This window comes from Numenius arquata, chromosome 10 (assembly GCF_964106895.1).
Source record: "Numenius arquata chromosome 10, bNumArq3.hap1.1, whole genome shotgun sequence".
In the NCBI taxonomy this organism is placed as follows: Eukaryota; Metazoa; Chordata; class Aves; order Charadriiformes; family Scolopacidae; genus Numenius; species Numenius arquata.
The window spans coordinates 6,050,973-6,067,874 of NC_133585.1; the positions used below are offsets into that span (position 1 = coordinate 6,050,973).

At 36.8% G+C, this 16,902-nt stretch overlaps 1 protein-coding gene across 2 annotated transcripts in view; it reads left to right on the forward strand.

Annotated features, from left to right (window-relative positions):
• ADK (adenosine kinase) overlaps positions 1-16,902 on the forward strand; it is a 291,102-nt gene that overhangs the window by 76,847 nt on the left and 197,353 nt on the right. For both annotated transcript variants that reach the window (XM_074154565.1, XM_074154566.1), the window contains exon 4: positions 7,580-7,658. In XM_074154565.1, coding sequence (XP_074010666.1) covers positions 7,580-7,658 — 79 coding nt within the window. The remainder of the gene's footprint in view (positions 1-7,579; positions 7,659-16,902) is intronic.

The following is a 16,902-nucleotide window of genomic DNA, read 5'->3' on the forward strand; positions in this document are numbered from 1 at the left end:
AACCAGTCAGTGTCACTTGTTTTCCTGCATTTTTATTGTAGGACAGGCAAAGTTATTGATGTTAAAAGGGTCAAGAAATATAGTACTTTCTAATACGAAAAAAACCTTGCCCTTTCCTTGATTAGATAGCAAGGAAATTTGGACATGGAGAATTTACTGGTAGGTCTCAGAAAGAATGTATTCTTCCCATACTACTCATGAGAAACAAAGAGAAAATGACACAGTTTTTTTGGAAGTAGTATTCTTGTATACAAGCTGCCAAATGTATACTGGGAACATCAGGAGCAAGTGTAAATGTTTTTGTAATACTGCTGAGAAATAACAAAGGAAATGACCTTGTTCCTTAGTGCTCCAGAGCATACTTTGGCGCATCCAAGGATGGAGAAGGTAAATACTACATATTTTTCCCTCCCTGCAATGTCTTTTGACCCTTATTGCCTGTGCATAAGGGCAGGGAGCTATTTCTGGCTACAGTGTTTTGCAACAAATACTATGGTGCAAATCCCTAGATGTATCCACAAGATTTTTGGAGTCTTGGCTGATCATTTGGAAGATCTTCCAAAAAGACAGTACTGGGGGGAAAGCATAAACTTGTAGTGAGTTACCAAACTGATAGAAATTCTCTAGTAGTATTTTTGGTTGCCTATACTCAGGTGAAACTTTTTAAAATGTTTTCATTAGAAATTCAATAGAGGGAGAGAAATTCTAGTCTCCTTGACATATACTATAGTAATCATATATAATATACGTATTTTAAAGTTCATGAAAGTACTCTGTGTATATATAATGTGTGTATGTATTTGTAGATCTTAGCAACAGTTAGAATCAGAAATGTAATCTTTTAATAATCTAGTGGTATAGTTTTTCCTTTCATTTCCCTATAGCATTTCAGAATATCAACAGTCAAACTTGGCTTGTGGTGGCTGATGCTTCTGAGTGTATTCATGTACATTTTTGAGATAATGTTTAGGAGGAAGATATCTAGATAATCTGGAATAAGGGGGGCTTTTCAAGAACACTCACATAAATTTGCCTGACTTTGCTGAGAAAAGAAAAAAAAAAATTACTTTGAGAAATGTCTTTAAATCATGATCCTTAAGAGCTGATGTTTTAACCTTACATTTGAATGACTGTTACTTTTTCCATCTTGTTTCAATATGCCTAAATGCAAACACATGTGGAAAATGTTCTTTTGGCTTTTATCAAACTGACATTTAAGTGCATTTTTTTCAACCTCGCTAACATTTGTGGTAAAATATTTCAAAGCTATGAATCTTGCAATTTGCCTATGCATTTTTTTTTTTCTTCTTTCATATATTAACATTTGGTACTCATAATCCTAACCTGGTTGGAATTACTGGCTTTTTTCATTTGCTGTTTGTTTGGATGAGGTGATTAGGAAAATACTTCATGTGAAATTCTAGTTTGCAACAGTAAATACTTCCATGAAGAGTCACTGTTTTTTGAACTTTAATTTAAAGGGAGAAAAATATAATAATCTGCTATATTCAATTGTAGCAATCGTATTCCTAACACATTTAGCTTTCTGTTGTGTTAAATGAACGTGGTGCTAACCTGTCTCCAGTACTTCCTTTTTAGCATGTTTCATTCTTCCCCTCTACTCCCCTACCCGTTCCCAAGCTCTTTAATTCTGTGCCAAGCTAATAAGGAGAAGAACTAGCTCTGGGTAAAGTCAGTCATTGCCAAGCAGCTGTTATACAGTTTTCTCATGTACCTCTGTGATTGTACCTTTTTTCTAAAAGGCAGTATTTTTGCTCTTTCTGGTCCAATTTTAAGTAAGAACAACCAATTATATCTGCATCTGTCTTAATTGGTTATACGTCAAAGGCTAGGGATGAAATAGTTCATATATATAACTATCCTGTTGAGGGCTTGAACTTTGGACACCAAGTTGTACGATTTAGAGAAATTAGGTACCCCCTTTAGAGTTAAAAATATGAATTACTTTTTACCCACTGTATTTGTCCTAAAGTATTCTCCCTTCTACTTCTGTTGAAAAATAATACCTTTTGGTTTAAATATAATATTTGCGTCTCAAGACTAGACCTTTTCCTTAAATCTGAATTAGATTTTTTTTACGTAAGGTGAAGCTTCAGCTTGCCTGCTAACACTGCCCAGGGAAGGTTGTCTTTCTACACCGTGCGCCCCATCTGCCTGGCGGCGTGGCTGCCTGCATCGCGCTGGCACTGGCCCAGGCTGTGATGAAACTGAGAATGTGACAGACGACAGCCTTGTCCAGATGTACGCTTAACTACTTCTGCCACGCAAAACAATCAGGATATGCAGGTTTGGCTTTGGTTAGTTGTTTGTGTTGATTTATTCCTTGAGGGTTTGCTTTAAAAAAAAAAAAAAAAAAAAAAAGGGAAATAATATTTCTTTAAAAATGGAAATAATTAAATTACTACGTTTCTTATAGTTTTACTGAGCTTCCAGTATTATTAAAACAGGTTGTATAATATGATGCTTACTGTCTCTCATATATATTTTTTTTTTCTTTAATTTATGGAGTGATTTCATAGACATTCTGACACAGGTTACTTAATTTGAAGATTTAAGCAGATTTTAAAAAACGCAATTAAAAGGATCAAACATCTAACTGTCAGTGTATTGGTCTGGTTCTCCTCACAGCTGAACATTTAAGCTTTTGCCATGTCTTAATATGACTTCTTCTTGCAACTAAAAATAAATATCTGGGAAAGGTGTCAGAACCACCATTAATTATGATTTTTAATTAAAATCTAATTAAAATTCATCCATTACCTTGAAAACTTACCAAATCCTACTCTACCTTCCTCTCTAGAGGGATCAACAAAGGCTGCTTCCCCAGCCCCAGCTTACCTCCCAGAAGTTACAGATTTATGTGCAACTTGCAACCTTTTCTTGATTATTTAAGAGGTTTCCATCTTTGTGTTTTTGAAGGTTTTTATAATACCAAACAAAAATGGAAAATCCACTGGAAATATTGTATTATTATTATACAAAATAACCAGATTTTTGTCTTACGTTCAGGCTGTCATTATCTGGCATACAAAGCAAAAAGGGCAAAAATTGTTTTTCTCTCCTCTCTAGCTGTTTTTGGCAGCTGATTTTTTTTTTAAAGTGTAGCTCCCTGCTGATGTATGCTATTGAGTACATCTTAGGTAATAAGCAGATATATCAAAAGATATCCAGGGCAACACACCCTGCTGAAAAACAAAATTACATTTCTCTACTTCTTGCAGATAAGTAGCTTCTGACATAGGCGTCAGAAATGTTTTTTCCTGGTGCTCTCTCTATGTAAGACAGTTAAATGTTGGTATTCTACGGCCGTTTTGCTCTTCAAAAAGAGTTTCTTTGTGGTCTGTTATAAGTTGTGTCCAAAAACTTAACAGCATTGCTTGATTTGCTTTAATTTTCCTTACTGCGGCTCCATCGCCTTATGTTGTCTGCCTCCAGCTGTAGGGAATGTTTTATGTGCTTATATTTGTTGTCAGTTTGGTTTTGAAACCATGGCGAGCCAAACATGACTGTATTTGTTGCTGTGTAACATAGCACGAGAAGATAGTTCCAGCTCAAAAAATGCCTCAGATTCTGTGTATAGAGTGAGTTAGGAGAGATGGGTATTGATCCAGGAGAGGATTGCCAGTCGTTAGGTTGGAGAATAGCCTTGGGAAATCGCACAGCCTTGCTGATGACTTGTTTTTTTAGACATTATGGTGAAAGATAGTCCGAAGGAAGATTTAAAGTAGATTTACTAATATTCATAGAAAATGCTGGTAACTGGACATTGGATGATATCATGGGTTAGCAAGAGGAAAAAAGGTGGTTTTTTGACTGCTTTGTGCCCGGAGGCCGCTGTAAATCTGGGCGTACCAACTGAAGGATGGTGTGGTCACTGCCCTGACGCTTTGCAGGACCTTGAAAATGTGGAGAAGCGGCTTCTGCTTGAAAGGCGTGCGAAGGGGCTGGGGGAGGGATGGGGAGAGAAGCGAGCTGGTCAGAGGGAGAGCCCGCAACGAGGATCTCTGCAGCTCTCCGAAGGAATTAGATACTGAGTGCTTTTATCTGTGTAGTGCAGGAAATCATGCTTTTTAAGAGGTGCTACGAGAGAATAGTTTAAGGTTTAAACAGAGTTTGGGAAGAGGGCACAGAGAAGATGAATGGTGATGCTCAGGTTATGAATGGTTTGAGTGACAAACAGGTTGGTGAAGATGTCAGCCGTGATACTTACTGGGGGGAAATTCTGTTAGCTGGTTCCAGTTTGAGGTAATGGTATGGCATATATAAGAGGAGTGTGCGCCTTTTAAAAATAAGCTTCCACCTCCTGTGATGTAAGGAGGTGTATTGTTCTTTTAAAAAAAAAAAAGTGTAAAAAATTTTATTCTCATTCTTGTTTGTATTCTTTTCTAAAATAGCTTCTTCTGTTACCTTCTTACCATTTTTTTTTCTTTTTAAAATAGCCATTAACTCTGTCAAAAGTGAACCTACTGAAAAGGCTCACCTCTCAGTATCAAGTTCAATTAGGAGGCAATCCTTTATAAAAAAGGGTAGGGGGAAAAAAAAAGCAACTGACAAAAGTGTTATTGCCTTTAGTATAATTGAGCAAAACATTAACGTATCCTCTTTGGTCAGTGCTAGAGTTGATCAGCAGTATCACAGCGGAAAACATATGCTGCTGCAAATGCAAACTTGTTTTTGTTAAAATACGCTGTAATGTGGTGAACAAATTCATGGTACCGAAAATAGGGGCCCCTCTATATGGTGCTGATTGTGGGATTTATTATTCTGTTATTTAAGGTAATGGTATGTTGCTAGGTCAGGAGAAGGGTCACAGTTCTCAGCTATAGCAGAGCCTTAAGAAATACTCAGAAAGACCAACAATTGCAGAATGTGAAACAAAAATATTATTCAGTCTTGCTCATAAGGTTCTAATTTTCTTGAATTATCCTAAGTGTGATAACAGCTTAGTCCTGGAGCACACACAGAAGCTCTGTTGAGCATTCCCAGGCCTCAGAGCAGTTTCTACAGTTGAACTTACTTCCTTAAAATAGAGAGGTTTATAAAAGCAAATACCTGTTTCTGAGGCATGCTGGAATGACAGTCATCTCTTTGCAGGTCAGACACACAGCAGAGAGTGACAAAGTCAGTGTTCCCACGCTGCCTGTGCCATCTGCTGACATTTTGAAAAATGTCCATCGAACTGTTCATTTTCTTAAGACAAAAAGCTATTGGCATTCTTAATTTTGAGGTCGTTCTTGGTACAACTTGGTTATCAGGCTCTTGTGGATGAAAGCAGCACAATTTATATCATCCTTTTGATGTGTCATGGAAAATGACCAGCAAAAAATCACTTTTCTTGCGTTTGTACGGACTCATGTTCTATTTTATGTAGCAGACCTTTAGAGGTGTTGAGTTTGCTCTTAATTCGAAGAAACAGAGTTAGGTCTTTAAATGTTCAATCAGAAATAGTGAAAGATTGTTTGTCTTATTCTATTAAGTAATTGTAAAATAATTTGTTCAGACTATTTCTTAGATTTCATAGCTGTCACCTTGAAATCTTCATCATACAGACAGTATTTTAAAGCTGTTTCCAATTTTTTTCCCAAATTCAGATGCAACCTCTTTTATTCATTCAAACGGCAAGATAAGTATTTAAATACATACTGATCTAGCTGTAGAGCTGCTAACCTGGGTGATCTACTACAGGATGCTAAGTTTATAAGGTTTAACGTGCATTAAGTAATACAAGCATTGAAACATTAGATGTCTTTACCTAAAGGAATTAAAATATCAGTTGGCATGCCTGTAGATATACAGGAATACAAAAATAACCACGTGGTTTGGGCAGTACACACTCAAATTGATTGAAAAGTTAAAATATTAATTAAATTAAGGGAAAAATATTGCCAAAATACTTAATTGGTTCGTGATGGTTTGTACGTCTTTGCTTGAGAAGCAATTGTTGGGAAACCTGTTGGTTTCTGTTGGGTTTTTTTCTTATTCTCAGCTACTTGCTATCATTTGAGGTTTTAATTGCTTGACATAGAATGGTGGATAACTGAAAAGCATATGTAGTAATTTAGTTCATGGTTCTTTCTAATTGTCTGCCCATTGGTAGTTTGCTAGAGTGAGTAGCTCATTATTCAAACATTTTAGATGGAAAGTACTGTAGAAATCAAAATGCTCTTATTAGTAACATGGTACTGAAAATCAAAACCTTTTAAACAAACAAATCGTCATTTGCCAAATCTATCCCCAAAGCCGTTGTTCACATACTATGAGATCAGGGTTGTGAGGGGGAGAGGAAGGGTAGGGTTGGCAGATAGCATTCATTTTTTCACTGGGTGTGAAATAAAGATGTGTCACTTACAAAAGATGCTAAAGGTGAATAGAATAAAATATGTTGAAATACATTTAACTGGATACGCTTCATTTGTTAAAGGTAAACATCTAAAGTTAATAGACTTTAAGGGCAAACCTATGCTATTAATTAGAGTTGACCTGGAGGTCATTTTGAACCTCAAATGTGCGAACAAATTTTACAGTAAACATTTTAATTTGCCCGCAGGAGTACTTCCTTCTGAGTCTAATGTCTTCTGAGGTTGTTAATCCTGCTGTTTAATCCATTCCTTTTGAAGCCTGCTTAGAACTTAAAGGCATGATACAATTTGTGCACAGCCTCCCTGCAGCCTCCACAACTCCATCCTTCTCCTTTCCTGCTCTGAGACCCGTTACTTCCCTCTCCTACAGCCCGGCACTAGAGAGAAGGCTGGGGCTTAAGCTGTGGTCATCAAAGATGCAAAACATACCCTGGACAAGGAAGAGCGTCTTATAGAACACTATCGGGGTCTTAACCCTAAAGTTTGATCTTAAATACGAAGGTTGATATTTCCGTTAAAAGTTTAAATACTTGTTTTAATGTTCCAACCTGATGAACTACCAAATGTTACCAGAGAATGCTGTGTTTTCATAGTAGCATGACTTCAAGGATTTGAAAGCTCATCTGGAGACACTTGGCTCTTCCGTTATCAGATTTTCTCACATACTAGTAGATGGGTTCATAAAAGCGCTTCACCTGTCAAAATGTACTATTCCATGTGAAAACTTAAAACATAGTGCTGTTGTTTGGCTCAAGTTAATTTTGAAACAGGCACCAGATCTCCTCAATCTTCTCACTTGATTTTACATTCTGTTTCTAGCTTTAACAAGGTGGAATAAGTATCTGAATGTCTATATTTATATAATTTTTCTTCAAACATCTATTTTACCAATTTAACGGTTCATTACAAATCAACCTTATGCTTCAGATAATGTTTTTTGTGTTATTTACTCCACGTGCAACTTTAAGGTAAAGGATTCAAGTTGATGTCACATTTTGCTTTGTAATTTGGACAAAATCCCAATAGATGTTTCCAGCTTGCACCATGTTGGAACAGCTAATGTATCTGAATTCCTTGTTTTCAAATAACATGATGTCATCTACTTCTAATCTTCATGTTTTCTTTTGGAAGCAAACTAACAAAAAAATGTAGAGATTAACTTTAATCTTCTCCATCTTTTTTTTTTTTTTTTTTAACAGATTTGAAGAACTTGTGAAAAAGTTCAAAGTAGAATATCATGCTGGTGGTTCTACTCAAAATTCCGTTAAAGTGGCTCAGGTTTGTTCTTCCTTAAAGAATTATTGATAATTTGAAGTGTTGAATTTGAATCAGCTTGATGCTCTGTATTGTCTGTGTTCATCATGAGCATTGCTGAGTGGGTGCTTGTGATTCTGTTGCTCAGACTGTGTTTGTATTTTTTTACATGATTTATTTGGAAGTTGTGCTCTTTATTCTTTTCCCACGCTTTCTGTTAAGGTTATAGTTACAACTACAACGTACCTAAAAGTGAAAGAGAGGGTTGTAAGGAGGATTTAGCCAGGTTCTTGTTAAAGGTGTACAGTGAAAGGACAAGAGGCAAGGACAAGGTCGCTAGCTTTAGTTAAGAATCTTCCAATGAGAGGAAAAAAAGTCACAATGAGAATGGATAAGGAGAGAAGTTGTTGAATCTCTGTGCTTGGAGATTTTTACAACTTACCAAGATGAATTCTTGGGCAAACAGATCTAAATTTGAGGGTAGCGCTGTTTTGAGTGGTGTGGGTTGGACTGGAGACCTGCAGAGGTCCCTCCTAGCCTGCATTGTCCTGTGATTCTAACCACATCTATCCTGTAAGAACTTGAAAGTTTGTCCATAAAAGATCGAAATGTAAAACTTATTTTTTTATACAAAGATAATTTTTCTGGCTTTGGGTATGATGAAGAACGGTAATGATAAATTGGGTTTTAGGTATAATCGCTTTTCTATAACTAAAATATGCCTTTTGTCACAATACCTGTGTATATATTTTTAGATTGTGATAGATGTACAAATCCTATAAATAAAAATATGCAAACTGTAGTTATAACCTATTTGTTTATGATCCTGGCTTATTAATTTCCAGACTTCCTATATAATTAAAACTTACTGCCAGATAGCATTAAATGCACATTTGGAAGAAATTAAATGATAATTTAACAAAGGTTGCTCCGCCAATAAAAAAGAAAAATTCATTATAGTAATAATTGCTGGCCCTTTTTTGTACAAAATAGTTACTGATTCTTTACTAAGTTTTTCATTTTCTGAGACCCCAGATGTCTTGAAAATATTTGTGATAAAAATATTTCACAACAGAGAGAAATCTAAGTTGCATGTGTTTTATTGTATATATCATTATAACTTTGAAATGGTTATGTTTTCTACATACAGCTTTCAGAGCTTTTGGGTGGGTTTTTTTGGTGTGTTTTTTTTTTTTTTTTTTACAGTGTAGTAAAGCCATTTTTTTGCTTCTGATACTTTAAAAAAATCCTTTTCATCAGGAGAGCTCAAGTTACTAAATTCATTCTGTGTCAGTACGACTGTTGCTTGACGGATGGGGATGGTGTAGAGGTGGAACCCTGTTGGTGTTGTCCATGACAGCTGATTAGAGGTCAACTTTTTGGAGGGAGTTCTGCAAGGGTTTATTACTTCAGAGGCATGAAATTCTGCTTCCATTCCAACATCGTTTGAAGACATTTAGAAGCAAATGCATGTGGTAGACTCAGAGTTTCTAAACTTTGAAGTGTTCAGAGAGCCCGAGATTTTATTTCGATCTCTCCTTGGAGTGACCTCTTTGACATCAGCTCATCTATTAGTAAACTGTGTCTCATACTTAACTGCTTCTTCATCTATTGGTCCAGGTGGGGTTCAACAATTATACTGTGAAGTACACAGAAATTATATAGAGTCAGTGAAAAAGTTGGAATTCAAATATATGAAATGTAGGGGGTTCTATGTCAATGCTCCTTTCTTATACTGATCGGGTTTTGTCAGTGAACTTTTCCTGTTACCTTGGCTCTGAGTTGGGAGCTTCATTCGGCTCCAGTTGCCATCTGGAATTGTATTTGTCTCCAGAAGGGTTGTCATCTCCTAGTTTTTGTTTCAAATAAGACTGAAACTTCAAACAGTTGTGCATGAATAACGTAACATCACTGAGAGGCTTTAAAAAGAGGGATGGGAGGATGTGAGAGAGAGAGAAAAGAGAATTCTGGAAATCTTGAAAGAAGATTATCTGTTATTCTGTAAGCTTTAGCAGAACAAAAAAAAATGGGGGGATAGAAAAAAATAGTTTAAATGTAAACCAAAAATTAAACTAGAAAATCTGGAAGAATTTTTGCAGCAATACTCATTGGCATATTGGAGAAATAAGTGTGTGAGTAATCTTAGATCTGAGTAACTTAAACATATATTTATTTATTTGAACATAGCGGGAGAAAGCAAAGACTGATTCAGGAAGCCTGACTGGTGGTTGAGAAGGACCAATAAATAAGTTCCGAGCTCTGAGACAGTCACACTATAAATGAATGTCGATTCTCTTGAGAAGACGTGGGGAAGAAATCCTGAGAATATACCTCTTGTCCATTTCTCAACTTGTGTTACTTTATGGGAAAAGCTTGAAAAAGTGTGTTAAAAACTGAGTAATAGAAACTAAAAAAAAGTTTGTTTCAATTGTTTAAAAGTTGGTGAGCAATAATGTTAAAAGCATCCTTGGAAGCCTGACTGCGATGGAGTACAACTCTGAGCAGAATGGCTGGAAAGGAACAAACAGCCTCTGAAGTCTGGCAGTTGCTTTTTGAAAAGTTTATTTCTGAGCAGGAAGAGTGTATTATTGAGGAGTGTAGTAAGAAAATTGGAGAGCAATTAGCCAAATGATTGGAATAAAAATAAAGGAAGAACTTAAGAAACAACTCATGAAAAGGGTCATTGAATTGTTTGTTTCAAACAGTCTGCTGCTTTAAGGGTCAGAAAAGCAACTGTGCTGAAACAAAAATACCCAAAGGCAAAGTGGGAGGGGAAACTTACAGTATCTAATGTGTTTAAAAAGGAAAAATGAAACTGTCAGATGCTTGCATACGTGGTGTATGGTGATCATCACTTCTGTGATACATGTTCATATATTTTGGATGTTTCTTTCGTATCTGTAAAGATAGTGAGAGCTACTCAAGAAAGACTGTATCTCTGTTCCTGAAAAGGGTAAGCCAACTTCTTTACCAAAAAAAAAAAAAAAAAACCAAAGAAAAAAAAAAAAGTCTTAGGAATACTGTATCTATCATGTGTGAGAAATTTGAGATGGTAATCACAGAAAGAGGCAATAGGAAGAACCTCTGAATTATGAAGAAAACTGAGAAGAAAGTGAGGCTTAAATCATGGGGTTTGGAACTAAAATTTAAAGCAGCATCAACTATAATGGAAATGAGAATTTTAGAAGTTTACAAAGAATTAACCAGAATTGCAGTCAAGCTGTGAAGAGTAGAATTAGATGTTTATTTTTTTTCTAGCATGTTAACAGTAAGGAAAGATCTGAAGTGCAGCCTTGAGGGAGAAATTTGGCGGGTAAGGTACTAAGGGGAATGTTGGTAATTTTTCCGTGTTGTCTTGCAGCAGAGCAGAAGTAGAGCGTGTGGGACGCTGCAGGAGTATGTGGTGGTTGGAGAGCATCGTGAGCATCAGAAAGTGGAATGTTGACAGCCCAAAGTGGACATTCTGTGGACAGGGTATCTCAGCAGGGTCCGAAAAAGAAAATGGTCTGGGACAACAGAAAGGATTTTTTTGGAATAAATGCATCTAATGTACGATGGAGAAGGCAGATTTTTGCAAAATGAAATGTGGAAGCAGGGTCAAAACACACATTAGAGGGAAAGCTCTGTGAAAGGAAAGGAAGGACCAAATGAAAAACTATTCTGTTGCAAAAGAAATAGAGAAAACTGCAGGCTTAAAAATTGAGAGGATGGAAGACAAATGATAAAGGGGCAGAAACCCGGAAATATCACACTTAGTTTTCAAAAGTGTACTATATAAATTGTTTTGTAAGTACAATACTTTTTTAAAATGCCTCAAAATGGTGAAAGGGAGTACCAAGATCAATATAAAAGTAATTAAGAGCAGTACTGAAGCCAGTGAGATAGGATGTTTATGTTTAAGTTCTCTGGGATATTAAAGTTGTTTGAACGTGTATTGATCTTGAGAAGAGTGAGAAAGGCAAAATTATTTTGACTTGGCCTAACTCATGTTGTGAATGAGGAGGGGGAGGAAAGTGATTGATGGATTCCAGAAATGACAGTAACAGGCATAAAAATGGAAAAGATAAAATAAATGAGATTACAGTTTAGTCATTCCTTAATGAGATGAAATTAAGAGCAAATTATGTCTTGGAAATACTAATTCATATTAGGAGAGGAACAGTAACAGAGAAGTAAAGAAAGTGGAGACAGAAAATGTTATGAGGGGAAAAGGCAAAACTGTTTGAGAGGATAGGAAATAAGTAATCTAGAAAGAGAAAAACAGTATAAAAATTCTAATGTTGTTCTGATTGAGTCCCTCGCTGTCCCGTCCTTGTTTCCTCCATCCCAGTCTGATTTGCCGTGTCCACTGTCATCTTTCTTGGGTGTAAATTCATTCCCCTGGAAGAGAAAAGATGTCTTAACTAGAGCAGATTGAGTACTTCTAAGGCCTTAAGGTAAAGTCTTATTGAAATTAATACATTTTCATTTAAGACTTCAGTACGGAGTGGAAAAATAGACACCATAAAGAATGAGGAGCGGGGAAGAGGAATAATGATAGTGGGGTTTCCTGAGTGCAGAACAATGCAGAAAACAGTTGGAATCGGTAAAAGTGCAGGTAATGCACTTCTGGAGGTGCGATGTTACTATTAGACGCAGTTGTTGGGATTTATTCATTTTTCTTAACCCACCAGTAGGGAGTGTTAGTAACTTCAGACTTTGCTGGATCAAGCTGTAATTATCAGGCATCAATCACTGAAAATTGTGTCATAATACTCTCAAAAATGAGGACTAGAGGTGAACTGAGTTGCAATCATTTAGCTTCTGAAATACAAACTGAAGTTGCAACTTTCCTGTTTGCTTTAGTGGTCTTGCCATTGGGATTATCCTTTTGTACTAACTTTTAGTTTTCCTTTGTGTTTAAGGTTGAAGTTATGGTGCTTGCTTAAGAACAGGGAGGAGAGTGGGGGTATCAAATGGAAACTGCAGTGTGCTGCTCTGACCTTTACTTGTCTCATTAAATTTTGGCTTTACATCTAATATGATATGTGACATCTTGCTTTAATCTGAGCTCTTGCAATCCCTCCAAATGATTGGATCCATTATATTAAATCTATAAAATATGCATACATGTAACTGCATGCAGTTCATAAATAATGTATTGTTTTAGAGTTCTGCCAACAAACTAAATTCAGATTTGTGAAGACAGTATTTTACTACTTCTCAGCTTCCTTCTGTAATTTTAATTAAGACTGTGCCTGTCTAGCAGCAGACATTGATCTAGAAGGGGGAAAAAAAAAAGACTGAATCTTTTAATAGGGCTTGTGACTTTAAAGTATCTAAAGCAGATAGCTCGCAGACAGGGCAAGTGTTGCTGACCAGGCCATATTTGCATGATTTTTGTCAGTGTTTATTTTGACTTGGGAGTGCTGAGGTTAGAACTGCAAGAAGTAGTCTTTGAAGTTTTATCTTTTTAACTGAAGTGCTGGATTTCAAGTCTTGTTAGAATTTTATAACTTGGATTTTAAACAACACAACCTTGGCAACAAACAGCACACTTTTGTTCTTGGTTTTCTGGAAATGCATATAAAAAATACCACATTTTTCATCCTCAGAATGGGTGCTCTCGGTTTATGCTCAATTTCTTAATAGCTTATTTTCATTCTAACGATACTGTTATTGCCATGTATCTAACTTAGCAGTTAGAGTGCTTTATTCTATTGCCTACTCTTCCTCAGAAGAATTGGGAAGTTCTCATTACACAAGTTTTATTACTGGTGATGCCATGTGAACTTGGAAGAATGTAGCTTGACACATTTCAAGTTGAATTTGTAGGACTGGCAGATAAGGGAAAAAAGTAAGTTAGAATTCTTGGGAAGCTTTCAGATAGATGCTCTTGGGACCCCACAATAATGTTTTTAGAATACACACCTCAGAAAACTATAATGTCTCCCTTTTTTTTTGGTTTTGTTTTTTTTGTTTTTTTTGTTTTTCCACACTACCTCTCACTTTCTAATCATAAGCTTTTGGTTTCTTGTGGTTGTGCAACCTTTTTTGAAAAAAAACCTACATACTGTTGTTAGGTACTTTAAAGAAGTTTGGTTTTAAACTAGAATATGTTTTTATTTCCTCTTAATAATGCATTGATTGGAATGACTTTTAAGAGGGATGACACTAAGAGAGAATAGTATGATGCTAAATTATGTTGAGCATTTGTGTCCCACCATCTTCTGTACGTCAGCGGTCTGACACTTTCCCACTATCAGCCTATATTTCAAGGGCTTGTATCTTCATCCCAGTTCTTATTCTTCAATCATGATTAACTTGATCTGTTGATCTAAAGCAATTGAGCTTTTTAGCATTCTAATAAACTGACAAGTTTGAGAATATAATTTTGAAAAATGAACAGATTCATGCTTGTTTATAAAAAGCAATATGTGCTGAAGGCTTAGATGTCTCTTAAATATTTACTATTTGTTATGTAATTAGCCAAACCTTGGCTTTATATTAACCATATGTGTCCACAGGGTCATGTCATGCTTAATCCAAAAATAGTCTGTAAAATTACAGATTCATCTATGAAAAATACTTGCAGGCAGAACTGCATTTTTAAAAGCAGATAAGCTTGTAATCTTGTAAACACATAACTGGCTCATTGCAACTGGTTCTATGCTTTTAAAATTAGGTTTCTACATACTTGCAAAGTAGTACCCTTGGCTAAATGTTACTTACTGTGTGTAATCTACAAAGCCCGTCACACATTAGCTCTACACTGTTGTCAGTGATTTCCTCCTCGCTTTCCTATCATTCTATATAAATGGGCATATAACTGTAACGAATTTAGTCTTTTCCTCACTTGTGAAAACTTCTGGATTACTTCTTTACAATTGATTAGATTGATCTTAGCAGGAAGAAAGGTTTGGCTCGGGATCAGGCCTCAAAATGTTACTGAATATGAATAAGGAGGAGAGAGGTGATGACATAGTTACCAGGGAGGTCACCTCAAGCACGCTCTCAGTTTTTTGATGTTGATGCAACTTTGCAGGACCTGTCATTTTTTTATAGAACCCATCATGCCATCAACTGGAAATGTTCTCAGTTTTGCTTACTGTGTGCTTAAATTCACTTATGCCACAAATACCTTTCTCCAAAACCAGTTTCAGGAGTAGTGTTCCCAGAAAGTGTAAGCAAGTCCCCTAAACAACTTTTTCCCCCTACTTAGTGAGGCAGGGAGCATCTAGCTCTGTATCCTTCTGTTGACCAAAAGGAAATAGGTCAGTTTGTTCCAAGAGAGGTAGGCTCTGAGCTTTCTGAACCAGTTGGGTTAGAATCTTAAATTCCTCAGAGTTACTTTTGGCCTTATGCTCCATATTCCTTAAGCAGCTTCATTGCATCCCCCTCCTCAGCTGGGGCTCGGTGGCCCCAGCAAACATGTGTTTCCAATATTTTCAATAGTTCAGTCCAGCTTTCAAGAAAAAAGTATGAAAAAGTATGAAACTGTTTTGTGTCTGGTGTCGTTCGATAAACTCAGGGGTAACGGGCTCACCTTCTCTGCTGGGAAACAATCCCATGGCGTGTGTTTCCTCCTATGCCAGCTTCCGCGTGTTTCTGCTGTGCTGCAAGTGCATGACCTGCTTTTCAACCTTATTCAATGTAAAAGAAGATAAAACAGAGAAAAACTTACAGCTTATTAGGACTTAGCTTATTATAGGACTTGCAGCTAATTTTTTCTTATCTAGACCTTGCTAAAGTTTATGTGCTACTAGTCAGTAAATTGGATCTCTTGAGCATCTCTCCCCAGTGCTGTGGCCAGTCCTAATGACTTGTACCTGGCAAAGGAATAACAGAACATGCCTCAGCGCTGACAAAAATAGTCATTTAAGTTTGTCTCTCTGGAAACACAACAAAGGCAATGGTCCCACTACTGCAAAGATTATGTCCCATTGATAGTGTCACAGTGGACAGTGTCACATGCCAGTGACATCCATTTCCCAAGTTATTTATTCTCTCAAGGATGCTCTCTCATTCATGTGCATTTCCAGATTAGCCTGTGTCAAACACCACAGTGATGTGTCCGTGCTTCTGACAGAACAGACAGCCTTTCCTCTTCGGAATTATAACCCATAGCTTGGGAAACTGGTGTAATGCCGAAGCTGATTGTACAGGTATCAGAGAAATTCTGTAATATTTTAGAACTTTATAGGTATTTTGGAAAGCCTTAGAGATTGCTAGGCTTTTTACTCCACTGTACCCAAGATCAATTTCAAAGCCTTATGCAGAGTTACGTAGAACAGTTCAAAAAAGCAACAAAACCGCTTTATCATTCTGGTTATGGGTCAGATGTTGACAGTAAATGGTGCAGCAGTATGCTGGAGGACCTAACTTCTCAAGGTTAGTGATAGTGAGGCTTTTTCCTGCACAGCGGTACTGGTTGCATACTGGGAATAACTGTATACAACTCTGTGTATATTCATAGTCCTGGGAATTGCAGTTTCAACAGATACCAGGATGGTCAGAAAATTAAGCTCCAAAGAGCCCGTGGCATTTTTTTTTTTTTTCAGATTTCGCAATGCCAGGTCCCTAAATTTGTCCTCTTGAAAATGAGGCAGTTCCAGTCACACCACCATTGCTCTAAAACAGACTTTGTTATGAGACAGATGGTAACTGTTAAACATTGCAAGACAAGCGTCCGTTATGTGCATCACTTTGGCATGGAGTTGAGTGGCTGGCTGCTGGTCACACAAACCGGCCTGTTTGCACCAGAACCACAGCCACTTATTTCTTCAGGTCTTGTCCCTGGCCAGCAACATCAATAAGATTGTGGCTAGAACGTCTTTGAAATATGTCACATCCCAAATCACTTAAGAACAGTAAAAAGAGTTGTACAATCACAATCCCTCTAAATCCATTCAGACAGAACCTTGAAACTCTCTCCTCGATGTGTTTGAGTCAGCTTCAGAGTGCATATGCAGCCTCTGTTCATCCATCCAAAATTGTAATTTATTTAAATGATTAAAAACTGTTTCCATATTCCAGAGTCATCAAACATCAGTCACCCACATGGAATCAGAAGGCACTACATAAATGGTAGCAGTTGGCTCTTCCTGGGAATGCAATTCAGCTGCCTGCTGCTTGACTCAGCTTCTATGCCTGTTTAGCTATGTTAGCACCATGTTTTGAAGCTGTAAAAATTTGTTAGTTTTTTCAAAAGCAACAAAAGAACTGGGGCTCTGTCCCTAAGATAATGTCCAGCTGAGTGAGGGGACTCAAATGTCATTGATTTCTGGTT